Genomic DNA, 19525 nt, shown 5'->3' with positions numbered 1-19525 from the left:
TCAATTATGTATGTCTTCTGAATCAAACTTATCAGCAATATCTTTTTCTATGTAAATCACCAAGCTATTTGTGAGATATTCATCTGCCATTTTATTGTGAAGACGATTCTTGAATATTTTTATTGCTGAAAATCCCCGCTCTATTGTTGCAGTTGAAACTGGAAGTGTCAAGATTAGCCGAACCACTCTATCAACCAAAGTGTACTCCTCTCGTTTGTTAGTTTTCACAAGAGTTTTGCATAGATCAGAAAGAGTTGATACACTACTTAGCCTGATATTCTTTGACAATTCAACATTAAAAAGCTCTAACTGACATCGTAACCCAGTCCTCTCTTGGTCCGTAAAATCTTCAGGATAAAACTTCTCAACTAGAAGACAAATCTGATCAATGTTAATCACTTTTGAAACTAGACTAGAACTAAGAGATAACAACTCAATCGTGCGCTCATTGAATCTACTATTTAACTCATGTATCTGTTTATCCAATGTAGATGTAAACAGATCTACTCGGTAATAATGTTCAAATGTAAATTGAAGATCGTTTTTACGAGCCCGATACCGAGTAGATGTAAATGGAGCATTCATATCCAGAACTTCTATTGGATGTTTGTTACAAAACAAAGTAACTTCTTTAATTAAAGAATCCCATCCATCGTTTCTGTAATTATTTAGAGTAATCTTTATTGCCAAAACTAATTCCATGGCATTCAGAATATCTTGGGATTTCCTTTGTAATGCTTGAGAAAGTATTTCGGTTTTTCCCATTACTTTCTCTATCAAGTGAAGAATAAAGACAAACTCAAATGATTGCATGTTACGCCAAGCTCCTTCAGCATCTCCACGTTGAGCAAAAGTAGTATGAGCTACGTCATCGATTATCCCTGCGAGAACAACACGAGTGGCATCAAACATCTTAATCAAACTACAAACGGAGTTATAGTGAGACCCCCAACGAGTATCACCAGCTCTTCTTAATGTCCCAAGTTGATTCTTTCCTTTCCCTGAATTGATTTCACCCAGTTCCAATAACTTTTCAACCTCGCTTGCCTTTGCATTTTGTAATTCATCATGTCGCTTACTAGAAGCACAAACCACATTAACTATGTCAACTAAGTATGTAAAGAATTGGTGTACTGGAATAACTTCCCTTGAAGCACAAACCAAGGCAAGTTGTAACCTGTTAGCAAAAAGCAAAACCGTAATAAGCATAAAAGTATTTTAGTCAAACTGAAAAATGAAAGAAAAAAATAACCAAGTAACTAACCTGTGAGCAAAGTAATGAACGTAATACGCATAAGGACATTCTTCAAGAACAAGTGCTTGTAATCCGTTCCATTTCCCTCTCATATTGCTAGCAATGTCATAACCTTGCCCACGAATTTTACTAACATCAAACTGATAATGCAAAAGTTGTTTCCACAAACTTGTTTTTAGAGTTACTGATAAAGTATCCCTAACATGAACCAAATCTAAGAACCTTTCTTGTATCATCCCTTCTTCATCAACAAATCTCACAACTATGGCCATTTGCTCTTTCTTTGACTCATCTCGTGACTCATCAACCATGACACAAAAGACCGAATCCCCCACTTCACTACGAATATGCTTTCGAATTTTATTTGCAATAATACTAAGAATTTCTTTTTGAATATCTCCAGAAGTATACTTTGCATTATAAGGAGCATTCTCTAATATAACCTTTGAAACTTCATCATTATAAGAAGCAAGAAGTGTTAGCAATTCCAGAAGATTACCTCGATTTTTAGAACTAGCATATTCATCATGTCCTCATAAAGCACAAGCTTGGTATGTCAACCAACGAACTACATCAATAGTAGTCTTTAATCGTAAACGATTCTTCATAATTATCTCCTTATTTAGCTTCGATATGGAATTATCAATGTGTGCTTCTTGGTTCAATAAGTTTTAACTGAATAAAAGGGCGTCTCTATGATGTGAAGTTTTAATGTGCTTCATAAATGCACATTGTTTCCCACAAACTTTATTCCAGTTATCAAACCTTTTAACTGTAAATGTATCATGACCATGGCTCATATTTCGTTTATCACAAAAAAGATAACATAGAAAGCAATAAGCCGAATGTGTTGTTGGAGAATACTCTAACCAGTTAGGGTAAAGTTTGAACCAAGGATATCGGAACCTACGAGCTTGCTTCTTTGTACCATTAACTTTATATTCTATAAGTTCTATTTGGTAAGGTCCAAAAGAAAGATAAGCATATCTTACTTGTTCTCTTAAATTAACCGGATGCTCCCACATTGGTTTTCGTTTACCGGGATCTCTTTCTAAAAGATTAACATCCACTTCATTAGTGTCTGATTGTGGTTGTGGAGCTTCGTTTGAGTTTGCTTGTGGTGGTGGAACTTCATTTGTAATTGTGTTTGATTGTGGTGGTGGTGGCGCTTCGTGCTCTTCAGGCTCACTAGTTGAAACTTTCTGACGTTTACTCTCTTGTTCATCATCCTTTCTTTTGAAAAAAAGAATGAATAGTTTTCGTCTTTCCCATGAATTACTAACAAAAAGGATACAATGAATAGGAACATTATAGTAATATTATGGACTACTAATAATACATTATGTTGGTGCATGTTTGTGACAACAGCTTAGATTTGGTCTTTGGATATCTTGTAATTAGTTAAACGATAAACAGTTAGCGGGTTTAGCTTTGTAATAGTTAGTTGTAATGTTTGGGCTAACTAAACCCAAAGAATTGGGTGATGGGGGAGAATTGGGCCTGTCCAATTCGCAGCCCAAGAGTCTTTAACCTAGGGTTTAGGTTAATCAGCCAAAACAATATTTGAGAGAGTAATTTCGTGAGAGCTAGCACTTGGACGAAATTAGGGTTTGTAAGGGATCTTGATTGATTGTAATCAGGTTGATAGATAATCAATAAAGATCCGGTTTGAAAGTGATTTACTGTTTTCTGTTTCTACACGTTTTCTGCTAATTCTGATCAAGAGGATTCTGCACTCTTGATTGGAAAGACGATTCTGTGACGATCCATAAGACTCAAGGGGACCTACAATTGGTATCAGAGCATTAGGCTCTTGATTGCTCGGTTCAGAATTGTGCTTGGCAGAAGGATTTTCGAAATTGGTGAAACCTGAAAATTAGGGTTTTAAAATTTTCGAAAATTTTTGGGTGTTTGATTCTGATTTTCGAATTTTTATTGGCTGTTTTGATATTCTGGTTTGTTTGATTGCTGTTTTGCAGGTTTTAGGGTTTGCAGGACCGTTTTTGGTTGATTGTTTGAAGGATTTTGGCTGGAAACACTTGAAGATTCGAAGATTGTTCTTCGTGTTCTTCGTGTTCTTCGCGTTCTTCGTTCTGTTTCTTGTTGAGTTTCGAAAATCACTGATAATTTGCTTGTTTTGATTTTGCAGAAAGTTGTTAGGAAAATCCAGAAAATCATCAAAAATTTCGAACAGATTGACTTTCCATAGTTACTGGGCGAAATTAGCTGTTCTGGCGAAATTGACTGATCTGCGAAATTAACCAGCAAACTTACCGGCGAAATTAAATCCAAAGGCGACTTTGGTAACCGTGAAAACTTTCCACAGCGAAATTATCACGGTTTTTCGGCAAATTTACTGGTCGTCGTACAAGCGAAATTGACCAGCGAATTTGGCGAAAATTTGGAGCGAAATTAACCGACCTGACCTGTCAGCGAACTACACCAGCGAACTTGACTTGTCAGCGAATTTGACCTGCACATTAAAACTAGCGAATTTAACCTTGAACTCAGCGAAATTAAGAGAAAATCTAAGGGGTGGAATTTCCATTGGCAAGCGTCGGAAAATTTTCAGTGTTTTGCAAATAGAAATTGATCCGTAGCTCGTTTGACAGAACCGTTTACACCGTTGAACTCGTGTGATTTTTAGGACAAAAAAAACAAAAAAAAAAGTCTGGAAAATCCCGAATTCGGTTTTTGACATTATATATCATTGGATTCGTCTTTTCGAGACGATTCTAACGGTGTAATTTGGTAACCACTGTTTTCGGACGACTTTTGTACGGTTTTCTTAGTCTGTTAACGTTAAAATGTCAAACATGTCTACTTTGAACGAGCTGTTGAAGATGGAGCATGAGGTTGGTACTACCAACAAACCACCTAAGATGATGAAGGTGGAAAACTATCTGACATGGAAGGATCGTTTTCAGTCCTTCATTGAATATCAGGATATGCGCATGTGGATATGCATCGAAGATGGTTACGTGAATCCTACACACGACTTTGAGGGCAGACCACGTCGAACAGAATATGTGAACATGCAAGATAATGATAAAAAGATGTATGAGGCTGAAAAGAGAGCCTTGGCTGCAATCAAAATGTCATTACCTGATAGCATCAAACATACCTTCAAAAAGTACACTAACTCAAAGGATATGTGGGATGCTTTGGAGAAAAGATACGCTGGTAATGCTGATGTCAAGAAGAACAAGATTGATCTACTGAAGAAGCAGTTTGCTGTTTTCAAGTACATGAAGCATGAGTCACTTGAAGACGTCATCACTCGTTACTACCATCTGATGTCAGAAATGGACAATTATGAGATCGATTGCTATTCTGACGTAGAGAAGAATGACAAGCTGCTAGATGCTTTGCCTACTAAGTGGGATATCTACACTCTAATGATCAAGGGTGAAGCAGATTATGAAACAAAAGAGCTTGAAGAGGTAGTAGGAAAGTTGAGAGCTTATGAGCTCAGTATGAAGAAGAAAGATACTGGATATGATCAGGTTCAAGATCCGGCTGTTTACAATGGGCTTACATCTTCTTCATCTCACAACGCTTCTAGCGACTCAGCTACTGCGTTTTTATCATGTGAGAATGAGCAGGTTATGGTGAATCAGGATGGTGATGTGTGTTTTGTTGCTGCTTCAGGAGGATCATCAGGAGTAAAGAAAACGTCAGCTTCTAAGCAGAGTACTGGTGCTAAGTCAATGCCAATGAGTGTGAAGTCTGCTGAGGAGCATCTGGCTCTACTTGCTTCGTTTGTTGCTTCCTATGAAAACTATATTCAGGGAAAGATTTCTGATCCTGCTACTTTAGATGAAGACTATGATCAGATTGACCCTGATGATCTTGAAGAGATGGATTTGCAATGGCAAATGGCCATGATTTCTAGGCGTGTGAAGAGGTTTATGAATAGAACTGGGAGGAAGTTTGTTGGGAGGTCTGTTGGTTTCGACAAGGCCAAAGTGAGGTGCTTTTACTGTCAAAGTTATGGGCATTTCGCTAGGGAGTGTCAGAAACAAAAGCAAGAAAATTCGAGTCAGAGTTCAAACAACAGGAATGCATCAAGCAACTCTAGCTCAAAGGCGTTGATATCTACTGCAAGAGAGGGTTCATATGATTGGAGCATTCACTTAGAAAATGATGCGAATGTCACTCAAGCATTCATGGCAGAGATTACTCCAGTCGATGATGGTGAAGCTAAAGTAGATGATGCAGAAGTGAAAGTGGATGCTGAGGTGAAGGTAGAGAATAGAGCTGAAGAAAAGAAGGTTGATCAGACAACAGGTGCTGAAGATGAAAAACAAAAGTCTGAATATGAAAAAGAAGCTGAGGAAAAGGATGCTAAGTATAAACAATTGGAAGCTCAGCTTACAGCTCTAATGGCCAACCTTGACAAACAAACACGAGAGGTAAAATCTAATTCTGTGTGTTTAAAATGTCGTGAACTACATGGTGAGGTTGACAGGTTGTCTGCACAAAACAAAAGTTTGGTAAGCGAAATGTCTAACATTAAAGAATCAAACTTTTTTGCTAAAAGAAATGAAACGTCATACTTGAAGAAAATAAAAGGTTATGAAAGTGAAATTGAAGCCGTAACCTGCAAATTAAATGAAAAACTTCAAGTCATAGACTTAGCTCATGACATGATGGCTGAAAAAACAAAAGAAATTTCTGATAAAAACAAAGAGTTGTCAGATGCTCAACTCAGAATTGTTGAACTTGAAAAGAAATTGGGTCAATTCAGGGATTCTACTTTTGTTATGAAACATATGATGGGTGGGTTAAAGAAGAGTAATGACAAGACTAGTGTGGGATTCCAAGGCTATAATGAAGTCCCACCTCCTCTTAGTCATGATTATTCATTCCTACCTGATGAAGATGAGCTAACAAAGTTTATGTCAGCAGCACCAAGTAGTTCCACAGCAAGTCGAGGTGATGAGTCTGAGAGAGGTGATGCTAAGAAGGATAATAACAGCAAACCAGTTTTGAAAAAGAACACTTCACAACCTAAGAATAAAAATTCGACTTTTGCTAAAAAGATAAATTTTGTTCAAGGAAGTGACATGAAAAATGAGACAGCTGTTATTGAAAATGAATCGAACGTAGAGTTTGCTAAAAATAAAAACAAAGAAAATTCTGAAATTAAGCAAACTGAACCAGATTCTTCTAAAGCATCATCATCAAAGCCTGAATCTAGTTCAAAGGCTTCAGATAAGAAGTCTTCGAAGAGGATGTCGTGCTTCAAATGTCACACCAAAGGACATGTAGCTAGCTGCTGTCCTAACAAAAAGAATGAAGCACAAGTGAATGAGAGGAAGAGAGAGAAGTCACCAGAGAAGAGTGGTGATAAGCAGGAGAGAGAGTCAAACTCTCCAAAGAAATCTGCTCCTAAGCAACCAGAGACAGTTGCTGTTGGTGTGGATAAGGCTGAAAAAGGAACTCCACAAGTTCCTCGTTTTCAAAGAAATCAACCTAGATTTCAGCCTAGATCTCCACCAGGCAGATTTGAGAGACCTAGAAGCAGTTCACCAAGAATGAACAACCAAAATACAAATAATTTCAGAAGTCAAGGTCAATATCAAAATCGATACCAAAATAATAGTGGTCGAAATTTTTATAACAATGGCTTTAGAAATTATAATAATAATGCTTCTTGGAATCAAAATCAAAATTTTCAAAGGTCAAATAGTCCAAACACACATAGGAACCCTCAGGACCAAAGACCTAGTGGAAATCAAAATCAAATTCCAACTGGTCTGAGATCCAAGACTCCAGTTAGGAGTAATGGATATTGGATGGATGTTCCGGTGGTTGGTGAATTTGGACGACCCAAGACCATTAAGGCTTGGGTCCCCCAATCTAACTAATTTCTTGGTTGGTGTGTGCAGGAGCTGCTAAGGAGGATTATCAACTTGTGGTATGTTGATAGTGGCTGCTCCAGGCACATGACGGGGGATGCGAGGTTGTTAACTGAATTTGAAGATTATGATGGAGGACATGTGAATTTTGCGGGTGCTAAAGGTGGTAGAATTACAGGACGAGGAAAGGTGACCAATGGGAAGATCACACTGGACAAAGTGAACTATGTTGAGCAACTTAAACACAATCTTATGAGCGTGTCACAAGTCTGCGACAAGGGTCACTCGGTCCATTTTACCAAGAATGAAGCTTTAGTGTTGAAACCAGGTTTGGAAATACCGGACGATTGGATAGTGATGCGAGCGCCAAGGAGAAATGACACTTATGTCATGGACATGGGTGCTAAGGATCCAACTGCAGTGGTGGCGTGTTTACTATCAAAAGCATCTGAAGCTGAATCGATGTTGTGGCACAGACGCATGGCCCATATTCACTATCGCAAAATGAACTATCTTGTTAAAAATGAGCTAGTGAAAGGGGTTCCATTGCGGAGGTTTCAAGTGGAAGACAAATGTCTTCCATGTCAAAAGGGAAAACAACATAAGAAACCTCATAAATCAAAAACAGTAAATTCCATAGATGCCCCTTACGAATTACTTCACATGGATCTATTCGGTCCAGTGAACGTGAGGAGCATAGGTGGAAAGTACTATTGTTTGGTTGTCACTGATGATTACTCACGTTATTCATGGGTTTTCTTTTTAGGTACAAAAGATGAGACAGCAGAGATGTTGATAGATCTTTTTACAAAATTGGAAAACGTCCATGATGCAAAGATCAAGAGGATAAGGAGTGATAATGGCACGGAGTTCAAGAATCGTATTCTGGATCTCTACTGTCTTCGCAAGGGAATTGAACATCAATATTCTGCTCCTTATACGCCTCAACAGAATGGAGTTGCTGAGAGGAAAAACAGGACGTTGATTGAAGTCGCTAGGACAATGCTTTCAGATTCTAAGCTACCAGTTCTTTTCTGGGGAGAAGCTGTGAATACAGCTTGCTATGTCCTAAACAAAGTTTTGACTGTTCAACGTTTTAACAAAACTTGTCATGAATTAATGTTTAACAAGAAACCAAACTTAGAAGGCTTTGAACCATTTGGATTACCCTGCACCATTGTGCGAAATAAAGATAAACAAAAATTCGGTGAGGTGGCTGACGAGGACTACTTTCTAGGTTATGTACCTGGCGCACCGAATAAAAGGGTTTTTAATCTAAAAACTGGTAAAATTGAGGTTGTGTTTAATGTTGAAATTACTTCATACAAACCTCAACAGTCAACGAGTGGACCAGCTATTTGGTCTTTGGATATCTTGTAATTAGTTAAACGATAAACAGTTAGCGGGTTTAGCTTTGTAATAGTTAGTTGTAATGTTTGGGCTAACTAAACCCAAAGAATTGGGTGATGGGGGGCGAATTGGGCCTGTCTAATTCGCAGCCCAGGAGTCTTTAACCTAGCCCAGTTGTGAACCTTGTGTTACATAAACAAGGTTAGACATTAGGGTTAAGGTTAATCAGCCAAAACAATATTTGAGAGAGTAATTTCGTGAGAGCTAGCACTTGGACGAAATTAGGGTTTGTAAGGGATCTTGATTGATTGTAATCAGGTTGATAGATAATCAATAAAGATCCGGTTTGAAAGTGATTTACTGTTTTCTGTTTCTACACGTTTTCTGCTAATTCTGATCAAGAGGATTCCGCACTCTTGATTGGAAAGACGATTCTGTGACGATCCATAAGACTCAAGGGGACCTACACATTAATTAATTCATCATCAAAGTATCAAGTCCTCTTTATCTATTAAGTATTTTAGATCTTGTCATTTATGTAATTATAATTCTCATTCATGAATAAAAATAAATAATGCATTCCTATAATCCTATTAACACTTAACAATAACTATAAAAGAATAAAGAAAAGAATTGTTACCCAAATGTTGGTGGAACCGTGAATCACTAAATTGCAAATGGATAAGGATGGCACCACTTCCCAAATTGTGAAATTGGCCCAAAAGTCTTACCGGAGAACTGAAGAAATAGAAGTCAAAACCAAAAGTCTTGCGGCAAGATTGCAGAAACAAAAACCTACGGCGGCTGGGAAAAGGATAATATTTGATAATTAATAATTTGGTATTAAGTTTGTTGTGTGGTGGGTAATCTAGGGTTAAACAAATAAAATAAAAGTTAAAATATATTTACCAAATTACCCACCATTTAGAAAAAATAATCGGGGGGGGGGGGGGGGGGCGATCCTATATAACTTTTAAATTTTCGGACGAAAAATCAGACCATATACACTTGTATCTGAAACATTGGGGTGGGCGGGTGCACCCCCGGGTAACCATAATGCTTCGCCCCTGTTTGGTATAACTCCTGAGCTCTTAATAAAATATATAATGCACTCGTGTTAGTGTAATAACCCAATTCAACTTTATCAATACATCACGAGATCAGAACCCCAACTTAGTTAGCAAAGCATAGCTTTATTCAGGCAGCGCCTTGACATCCGTTGTTGGGTTCAAGATCAATCGGACAGGGTATCGAATCAGTGATCAGGGGTTAAAACACTTACAACGGAGCAGGGCTTTGTAGGATTTATGGGTGTAATACTAACGAAAATAGGGTATACAGAAGAGCAAAGAGGGGGCGAGAGAGAAAGAAACAGAAGTGAGCAGTTTGAAAGCTCACCACTGCTTCAGTATTTATAGTTTGGAATTCAACTTGGAGGCCACGCCTCCTTTCCACGTACCCACATAACATTGAATTCATATGTTTATATTTATTATTATTTTATTATTATAATTAACTCAGCTGCTTCCCTCATTTATCGCTTATAACTTCTAAAATATGATGTTTTATAAAACGATGAATATGTCATTAGAACGAGCTTTACCTCTATATCTTGAAGAGATACAACTAAAGATTCATCAGCTAGTTATTTCCTTAAATTATATACATGAAATATATCATGTATTCCTGTCATTTCTTCTGGTAACTTTAGCTGATAAGCTACTGATCCAATTTATTTGATGATTCCGAATGGTTTAACAAATCTTAGACTTAACTTTTCTTTCTTGTCGCATCGAACTATTCCTTTTTCATTCTTATCTATCATTAATTCTTATTCAAACCTTGATACCTCTTATTACTTTCACGATGCATCATATAATTAGTTTTATAAGCTTCTTCGAGAATCCTTTCTTGTAGGTTTCCTTGAATAGGTACCCAAATTCTTTTCTTATGGAATCTCCAAATTTCATCAGTTCCTTTTTCTAATTCCTTTTTAATCCTTCAGCATCATCCTTGATTGCTGTTTCTTGGGTACTCTTTAATTGTTCCATTAAATCTATCTGCAAATTTAATTCTAAGAGCACGTACTTGTTTTCGGCTTCCTATGAAACTTACGACTTAAAGTATCAAATACTACACTAGTCTTACCTTCGTGATATATCACAATCGTAGTCACTTAAAATTCCAATTCATCGTCTTTGCCTTTTGCCCAAAATATAACTTAAGCTCTTATGATCGATAATTATAATGAAGTTACTACTATACAAATAATGTCTCCAGATTTACTTATTGACTTGGGTAACAGGATGGCTATCCGGGATAAGTGTAAAATGTTGATAGTATCCTGAGCATAGATTGACAAATAACGAGCTCCTCGAATAAGTCGTCAATTCTTGGTAATGGGTATTGTTAGGGGTTAATTTTTATACTTATGGATCACTTATCCTTAGACCCGCCTGGATCATGGATCCTTAAAATTTGATGCAGGAAGTCTGAGGATCACGGATCCTTATTATTTTCTTAACTTAACTAACAGTTGTTCCTTGTATATTTTCGAAGTGGCATGTAGGTCATGGGCAATGTGGACTGAGTCATGGCGAGAGAATATCAGACTGGAATCGTTGAAGATTCTGCACGTGTGGGATTAGCTCAACGTTAACTTGGTTGGACGTGGTTTTGCATGAATTTCGGACTTGTTTGTTATTTCTAGTTTAAGGGGTTGATCAAGTATAGATAACACATTATGCTATAAGCAGAAAACGCACATTCTCTCTCGCGAATATCAGCTCTCAAACACATTTACGCTTTAGCAAACTTTGTACAACACTTGATCAACTTCCAAAGTTGTAAACTCTTACTTGTTTAATACATTTGATAGTGATAGTTGTCACTATCCGAGATTTTTTGTGCCGGATATCATATTGTGATCAAGGGCTTTTTCCTTGTACAAATCCTTGTGTTCATTGTTCATTACATTACACATTTGTCCATTCAATTGTCAAACATATTAGCACACTACCTCACAAAATCATATTTGGTTACATTATCCTTTGTTATAATGAACTTACTACTATACAAATAATGTCTCCAGATTTACTTATTGACTTGAGTAACGGGATGGCTATCCGGGATAAGTGCAAAATGTTGATAGTATCCTGAGCATAGATTGACAAATAACGAGCTCCTCGAATAAGTCTTCAATTCTTGGTAATGGGTATCAATTCTTAATTGTGACCTTATTCAATTTCCGATAATCGATGCACATACGTATCTGTTCGTCCTTCTCCTTAACAATTGATACATGTGTTTTAACAATCGGTGTTGTTCCTAGTATCAGGTGAATTCTAAGTTCCTCCTCGCGATCGGGTGATAGTCCAAGTAGATCCTCTGGGAAAAATGTCGGAGTATTCCGATATTACCAGAAATTTTCTTTCAGTTCCTTGCCTCTAGTGTTCATAATCATCGAGACCATATACACTATCTCTTACTATTTTAATGCCTAATTTTTGAAGCATACATTACTTCATCCTTCTTGGCGTATGTACTAATGGTGAGGACACTTTAGTCCTTTCAGCCCATGTATTGTTGTAGCAATTCCTTTATTACTGGTAATCTTAGTAGGATTATAGGTGAAGAGAGTTTTTATAAGTGCATCTAGTCGTGGTTACTCTTATCTTCTCAAGAGTTCTTAATGAAGGTAAAATTACTCTCACTAGCGTAATTTTTTAGATGTTTTGTGTCTTAGCACAACTTTTAGTTACAGGTTTCCTAATGCGTCAATAATCTAAGGTAACGCAAGGGGAATTCTTATACTTTCGATGGCGTCCCGACTTAAAGGGTTCCCGTCGTTCATCTTGTCGCATGAGTTACGAGACGGATGATCAAACGAAATAGTGTTCGCTATCGGAATTATAGATGTATACGAGAGATTCCTAATAAATCTAAAATTATCATTGACACACCTGTTCGTGATTTATTCCTAATTGTCAATCATTATGGCCTTTGGATTTCCTTATAGATATACATATCTATATAATCATATATTTCACATAGTGTAATATACACACCATTCATAAGTTCAATGTATTTAACATATTCATATTTTCAAAAACAGGTCAGACATCAGGTCATGGTACTATTTAGGGAATTCCATAAACATAACATATACCCCATCTTACCCGGTCTCGCTGGAGAGGTAATCCCATCTTACGCGGACAAGCTGGAGAGTCTACTACACCATAACCAGTCTTGCCGGAGAGGTAGTTATCATTGTATTTCCCATAAATAAAATTCTCTCAAATCATGATTTTAAAAGTTCATCATTTATTATGGCTTGCATCAAGAAACAAGGAAATTAGTATTCACATGATGGATCATATTCTAGAACCGAGTAGTACTAATAAACAATTAATAACAGTGGCCAAGTGTTATTGCTTATTATCATACTTGCAATGTTCTAGTCATCATCCTCACGGCATACCAACACCCATCACACTTTATCTACGCAAGTAATTAACTTATCTCGAATCTTGTTGATGTGCTATAAAATATATGTATTTTTATATAATATTTCCTACACTTTTAAGTAGCTTTAGGGTTGTTTGCATTAAATTCTGCTCGTATTTAGTTCATAGTTGAAGTTTGATGATTTTAAGTGGAGACGAGCTAAAATGGTGTATTTCGTTTAAAAAAAATATATTGATTAATAATAATAAATATACATATGAAAACTGAATGTGGTTAAACGAGATGGTTATTGTTTTGTGAATCAAAGAAAGCTAAAAAAGAATTGTTGACATCTTTTTGGTTAGAGATAGGCATAATCGGGTATTTTTAATACCCGGACCCGGTTCCTATCTGGACCCGGTTTCCCTTAAATTTGAACGTACCCGGTTCCTCTTAGAACCGGTTCCGGGTCATACCCGGGTATTTGTCAAAAAAACCGGAACCTGTTGTACCCGGTTACGGGTATTGTGGAACCGGGTTTCAACAGAACCGGGTTCGGGTCGGAACCGGTTCTGTCGTATATGTGAAGAAAAAGGCTGACATCTCTACTGTGTGGAACCGGTTCTTCAGTGTACAGTCAAATCAATGTTAAAAGCTGCATTAATGTTGGAACCGGTTCTTTAATATTATAATCGGTTTTTTTGTTATTTAAACACTTTAACCTCTACCAAAAACACACTCTAAAACCTCTCTACAAGTCCAACACCCTTTCTAATTCATACTTGCTAAAGAGATATCATGGCATGCAACGATGAAGTGGTTACGGTTTGGAAACAAAAAGGAACCCGGCAATTTGGAAGAACTTTAATTTATGCTTAATGTCCGATAGCCACGAGATGGCTAGATGCAAAGGTTGCGGCAAGTTTATGAAGGCGTCCTTTAATGCCTTACAATACTTCTTAACATGCTTGGTTAACGTTGAGTTAGAGTCCTTGCTTAACAAGGAGCCACAATGTTTGCATTGGGTCTTTTGCGAACCATCACTCAACTCAACCAAGTCCCAATTACACCACACCTCAATATTGCGATTGTGTGATAATGTTCCAACGACAAATGGAGCGGATTGATCACCATTGTTGACGGATGTGGAGTTTGTAACTTTTGGAATTTTTGGTAGCCATTATAGAAGAATAAGATAGAAGAATAAGTTAGAATAAGAAGATTAGGGAGAATTGTGTGATAATCTTGAAAAAATAGCAAAGTTGTTATAGTCGGAACCGGTTCCAACGGTAAGAATTGTATTAAATGCTGAATTTGACCGTTAGAATCGATTCCAACGGTAACAAATCGATTCTAACGGTAATAAAGTGGCACCAGGTATTGTTTTATTAAGGAGGAACCGGGTACGCATGGAAACCGGGTACAGGTAGGAACCGGGTATGGAACTTATTTTTTTTTAAATATGGAACCGGGTAGGAACCGTCGGGGTTTTTAAACCCGGAACCGGGTATGCTTTATACCGGGTTGGGACTGGAACCAGTTACGGGTCAGTTCTAACGGGTCGGGTTTGGAACCGGTTATTATGCCCATCTCTATTTTTGGTAGGTTGACAATTAACTCAAGATTCAGGATGCATAACCAAAGAAGTCAAAGTGGATTAGTCTTGGGCTTGTGCAATTAAATATGATATACTAAATGGGCTGCTCCATTTTATTAGATGGATAATGGGCTACAACATCAAAAACAAAAAGGTTTAGTATATTATAAAGATTGACGGCAGCAACAAATATAGAGATATCGACTGTAATCGGCAGAAAATAAAAAAAATATATACTAGAGGCTGTTGACGGCAGGAAGCAAGAAGGGGCGCAAGATTTGGTGGAGTTATTATTATTCTTCACTTGGTGGACAAAAGAAAGGAGGAGAAACAGTTGACTTAAGAAAAAGAAAAAGAAAGAAAAAAGAAGGTTATTATTATTATTATTTATTTTGATTTTGAATATATTAGTTCGTAACCCGGGTAGATTTAAACACTAAATTTTGTTCTTTTTATTATTAAACATGATGTATCCGGTTATATTGAATAGTGTTTATGTGTTTTCATTTACTATGAGTAGCTAAACTTTTTATGGTTGCCTAGGGTTGATGAACTAGACGATTAGTGTAAACATAAAGGACAAAACGTGTAATTTACTTTAAAAAAGACATCTATTGACTTTGTCATCCCTTTTTTTTACCTACTAATGATCATAGATACTATCATCCGTTATTTTTTCATCACTGAAAGGAATTCTATACACCGCATAAGCATCTCTCTATTTCTGTGTGTGAGAGAGAGAGTATTTACACTTATTTTCTTGGTTGTTATCATATTACTCCTTCAGATTTCCTTTTACTAATCAATTGATTTGTGGAATCATATACAACCTTTTACTAATCAATTGATTTGGAATATACGAATTTTTTATGAACAAAATATTATCAAACCATTGCCCCTTGTCAGGGCATCTTATGACCCTCTAACAAATAGAAAATCACGGTTATTTTTTTACAGGCTCCCATCCAAGGGCGGATCTAGCCCATATTTGTGGATTCTCAGGAACCCATTAGGTTTGAAAAAAATAGAAAAAATTAGTGAGAACACTGTATGATTTGGAAAAATTAGTGAAAAATTACTAAAAGGAACCCAGTAGAAAAAATTCCTGAATTCGTCACTACCCCACCCCCACCTGCGACAACAAGAGATACAACATGTAAGAGGCATGAACTGGCTCATTGTCGAAGAGGGGCAAGGGCTAGGAGCCAGTTAAAAGAAAAGTGTATATGTAGATAAAAAGATTAGTTAATTAGGTAAGTTTTTGTAAGATGGGATTAGTTGTGGTGGATTGCTCTATTACTTTAATTATAAAAGAAATTATATGTATTGAATATAAAAGTACTAAATTAAAGTTTAACGAGTGAGATTACCCGTGCTTCACAGTCAGAGCCGACTAATAAAGTGGTTGCTTAGGACCACCAATCCTAAATGGCGTCACTTAAAAAAAAAAATATTTGCTGGGTTAAGTTTAGGCTATTAGGCGAAGAAACTAAACGGCCCTTGAAGAATTGAAGAATTGGGACATGACCATTCTTGTCCTCTGGGTAATCTAATCAAAAGTTTGTCTGTAAAAATGGAGCCATGGAGAGGCTTTGGATTCAGACTAAGTCAGTTATACAAATCCCTTGTATGCCTAAGAATGCATTTTTTTTCTCTCTGGTCTATTTAGATTTAAAAGTTTTTCATATTATGTAATTCTTTTGAAGTTGTGTTGGTGCTTTAGTATGGGTTTGCTGATTTGTAGGTCTATTGTGACTTAAGTTACTCTGAATGAAAGAAGCTTTGATTTTGAACCCCTAGATTATTTTTTAACTTATTGTTGTAATCTACATCTTGACTTTGGATAACAAGCTTGAGGCACACTAGCGATATGGGATATGAACATATATTAATTAGTAAAATTGGAATAATATACTATTTAATTATGAAAGAGTATTGATATTAATTGTGCTTCCATGTGTACTGATTAGTTATGAGAATAAAGGTAGATGACACTGATGATGAGCCATAGATGGAATAAGTTAAAGAAAATATTATGAAATTACATAAGGTATTTTGTGATTCCTTAATATATATAATCAAGTTGCATTCTTTAATGGTTTGCATTTTGAATACTTTCATGTTATTTATGTAGATTTTGGGCCAATTGTTTCGCTCAAAACAATTAAAATTTTGAGAAGGCCTTATTTTTTGAGTTTGCTTTAGTCCTTAACAAAGGTTGAGCCGGCCCTCTTCGCAGCAATATTCAGTTGGTATCGATTCGATTACTTAAAAAATTGACCACTCATTTCTCAGAAACCCCTCTCCTTTCTCCTTTAACAGATCTGTTATGCTCGACCTCTCCCCTCGTCACTTATAATGATGTTTGTCGGCAGTAATAGCAACATTCAGATCCGTGAGAGAATCAAGAAGGACGTTATCTGCAATATTTGTCAAACTTGTCGCTAGAAGAAACGATTGTTGGCGGGAAAAAATGATTGTTGGCGGGAAAAAAATGATTGTTGGCAGGAAAAACAATGGTCGCCAATGGTGGTGGTGAGGTTCAAACGGCGTGGGGATGTCTACATCAGTGCATCTTGTGCGATGGTGTTCGCGGAGAAAAGAAGAAAATGATGGCAGCGGTGGTAAAGGGGACGGAGAGAAATAGTGCACCAGCTATTTGTATCATCTACAAAGGAAAATGTAAAAATTAATCATTGTCATTTTACTAACAAAACATATTTGCCAAATAACTAGAGAATCAATGTATTTTATGGGCTGAGAATCCAAAATAGGTTTATTGTTAGGCTACAGGGTTTGGTATAAAGCCTCTAGAGGCTTTATCACATCATCTTACCGTCACATAATAGAGGGGGCTTTATAGACTCTTTCCTTTAATTTGCATGCAATTGTTTAAACTTTAAAACCCCATCATCATTGCATAATTATTACTTTTTGTTTATATATTTAATTTTTTTAATTTATATGGCAACTTTAATAACTACAAAATATTAAAAAAAACATAATTTCATTAAAATAAAATAAAACATTACAAAGTCCTAAAAAATGCAAAGTTAAAAAATAAAGTACTAGAAAATAAAAACTTCATATATTTCGACAGTCTTAGGAGCACGTGCTTCGCTATCACCCTTCTTATGATGCCTTCTCGATCGTTCACCTTTTGAGGAAGTGGGTTCGGTTTGGGTTTCGGGTACGGATTCGGTTTCGAGTGTGTTTTGGGTTTGGGGTATGTTTTGGGGAAAATGCCGGTTGGGAATAATATCCGTAAAAACCAGGAATCGGTGGCGTGGTTGGATGAGGAGAAGTTGGGGTGCTAGGTGGCATCAGATAATATCCAAGCTCACCCGTTCGCGGATCTCTTCGATAACAGTCTTCTTGCTTGTTGTTGGGATTGTTTGGTGCACTTTGCCAAAACAGATGGTTGGGATCCCACACATTTTGGTTGTTGGGAAACATTGTGTGGTTATGAAACAAAAAGTGTAAAGATTTTGGATAAAGAGTAGAGGAAGAAGAGATGAAAAATATAGAAAAGGTGTGAGGTATTTATAGGAAATATATAAATTTTAAACTTATTTTTTTTAAGTTACCGTTGATCAACGGATAGTTGACCAACATTCACCTCGATCCTTTCAATTTGGCTCGTTAGCATGGTGACGGACAACCTATAGCGCCCCCCTTTAAACTTGGCTGGATGGTGTATAGCGCCATGGGGCGCCATTAATGTTCAGGTGGCAGGGTGACGTTAAGCCACACCGCATGGCCTTAGATGGGTTGCCTTTATTAATCATTACTTTGACAAATTAGATCAAAATTATAGTATATCAAATTATATTTTTTTCAGATTTTTAAAGTCTACTGTATAATATATCAAATTATATTTAGCATTTTTATCATTTTTTTAATATAATATATCAAATTATATTTATCAGATTTTTAAAGTCTAGTATATAGTATATCAAATTATACTTTTATCATATTTTTAAAGTCTAGTATATTTATTATTCTAATGTATTATAAACTATAAATAAGAAAATATGGTAGTTGTACCTATGGGCGTCTTTGAGAATTCATGTATCATGTTCGAGCTCGAAAAAATATGTCCTTCGTAATGTTTTATTATTATTATTATTTAATTTTAAAATCAAATGGGTATCAAGCTCACTAAAGTTAATGCCAATGGGCTAACTTACAAACCATAAAAAAATTGAGTTAAATGTTATTTTAGTCATTGTGGTTTGGGTCATTTTGCTAGTTTAGTCCAAAGGTTTCATTTTTCGCTTGTGGGTCCAAAAAGGTTTCACCGTTACCATTTTAGTCCACTCAGTTAACTTCATCTATTATTTCTGTTAAGGAGAAAGGCAGTTCGGTCATTTTATATGACTGAATTGCCCTTATGGTTCACAGAGTTACATATAAAATCATCGAACTGCCTTTCCCGTTAACAAAAATAATGGATGAAGTTAACCCAGTGGACTAAAATGGCAACGGTGAAACCTTTTTGGACCCACAAGCGAAAAATAAAACCTTTGGACTAAACTGGCAAAATAACTCAAACCACAAGGACTAAAATGACATTTAACTTTTTTTTTGTAAACGGACAATTCTTGGAGTTGTTATAGGTATACTATTTAAAAAAATTAACATATATATCGGATTTTTTTTATAAAAAAACGTGCCCCGCGAAATCACGGGCCCTGTGCGGTGGTCCTCCCCGCACACCATCATCACCGCCCATGGTTGTACCATTATTTTTGGGAGTTTTAAAAAAATTGGATTTTCCCTTTCTAACCCCAAAGTTTTATTCTTTGGTAATTTATTTGATTAGTTTGACTTTTCACTTATAATTCAAGAGTTTCTATCTTTTACAATTTAACCCCTTTGATTTTCTTTACTTTTATCCCAAAGTTTTTCATCATTTGCAATTTAACCCCAACACGTTTTAACTTTCAACTTTAGTCTCTTATACTTTTCATCTTTCGCAAGTTTTCCCTTTAACGTTTCGTTCTAAATTTT

The 19525-nt window shown here is 36.3% G+C and overlaps 1 protein-coding gene across 1 annotated transcript; it reads right to left on the bottom strand.

Annotated features, from left to right (window-relative positions):
* LOC110869755 (zinc finger MYM-type protein 1-like) lies at positions 1–18230 on the bottom strand. The gene is made up of 4 exons (XM_035975932.1): positions 18100–18230; positions 2021–2533; positions 1265–1768; positions 1–1177 (listed from the first exon to the last, which is right to left on the bottom strand). Exons 1-4 carry the CDS (start codon positions 18228–18230, stop codon positions 1–3), a joined length of 2325 nt encoding a protein of 774 aa, XP_035831825.1.
* Positions 18231–19525: the final 1295 nt, after the last annotated feature.

The sequence above is a fragment of the Helianthus annuus genome, chromosome 8, assembly GCF_002127325.2.
Source record: "Helianthus annuus cultivar XRQ/B chromosome 8, HanXRQr2.0-SUNRISE, whole genome shotgun sequence".
NCBI classification, from domain to species: Eukaryota; Viridiplantae; Streptophyta; class Magnoliopsida; order Asterales; family Asteraceae; genus Helianthus; species Helianthus annuus.
Note: the sequence above shows the minus strand (reverse complement) of the source record. Positions and strands in the feature narration are given on the sequence as shown.

Bases quoted from the DNA above. Each gene is read 5' to 3' on its own strand.
- LOC110869755 (XM_035975932.1), bottom strand. From the start codon at position 18,230: ATGGCGCCCCATGGCGCTATACACCATCCAGCCAAGTTTAAAGGGGGG. The intron at 2,534-18,099 runs GTAACTTAAAAA...CCTTTTTGTTAG, and splicing joins CAACTATCCGTTGATCAACG to TAATTCATGGGAAAGACGAA. The intron at 1,178-1,264 runs GTTAGTTACTTG...TTTTGCTAACAG, and splicing joins GTTCATTACTTTGCTCACAG to GTTACAACTTGCCTTGGTTT.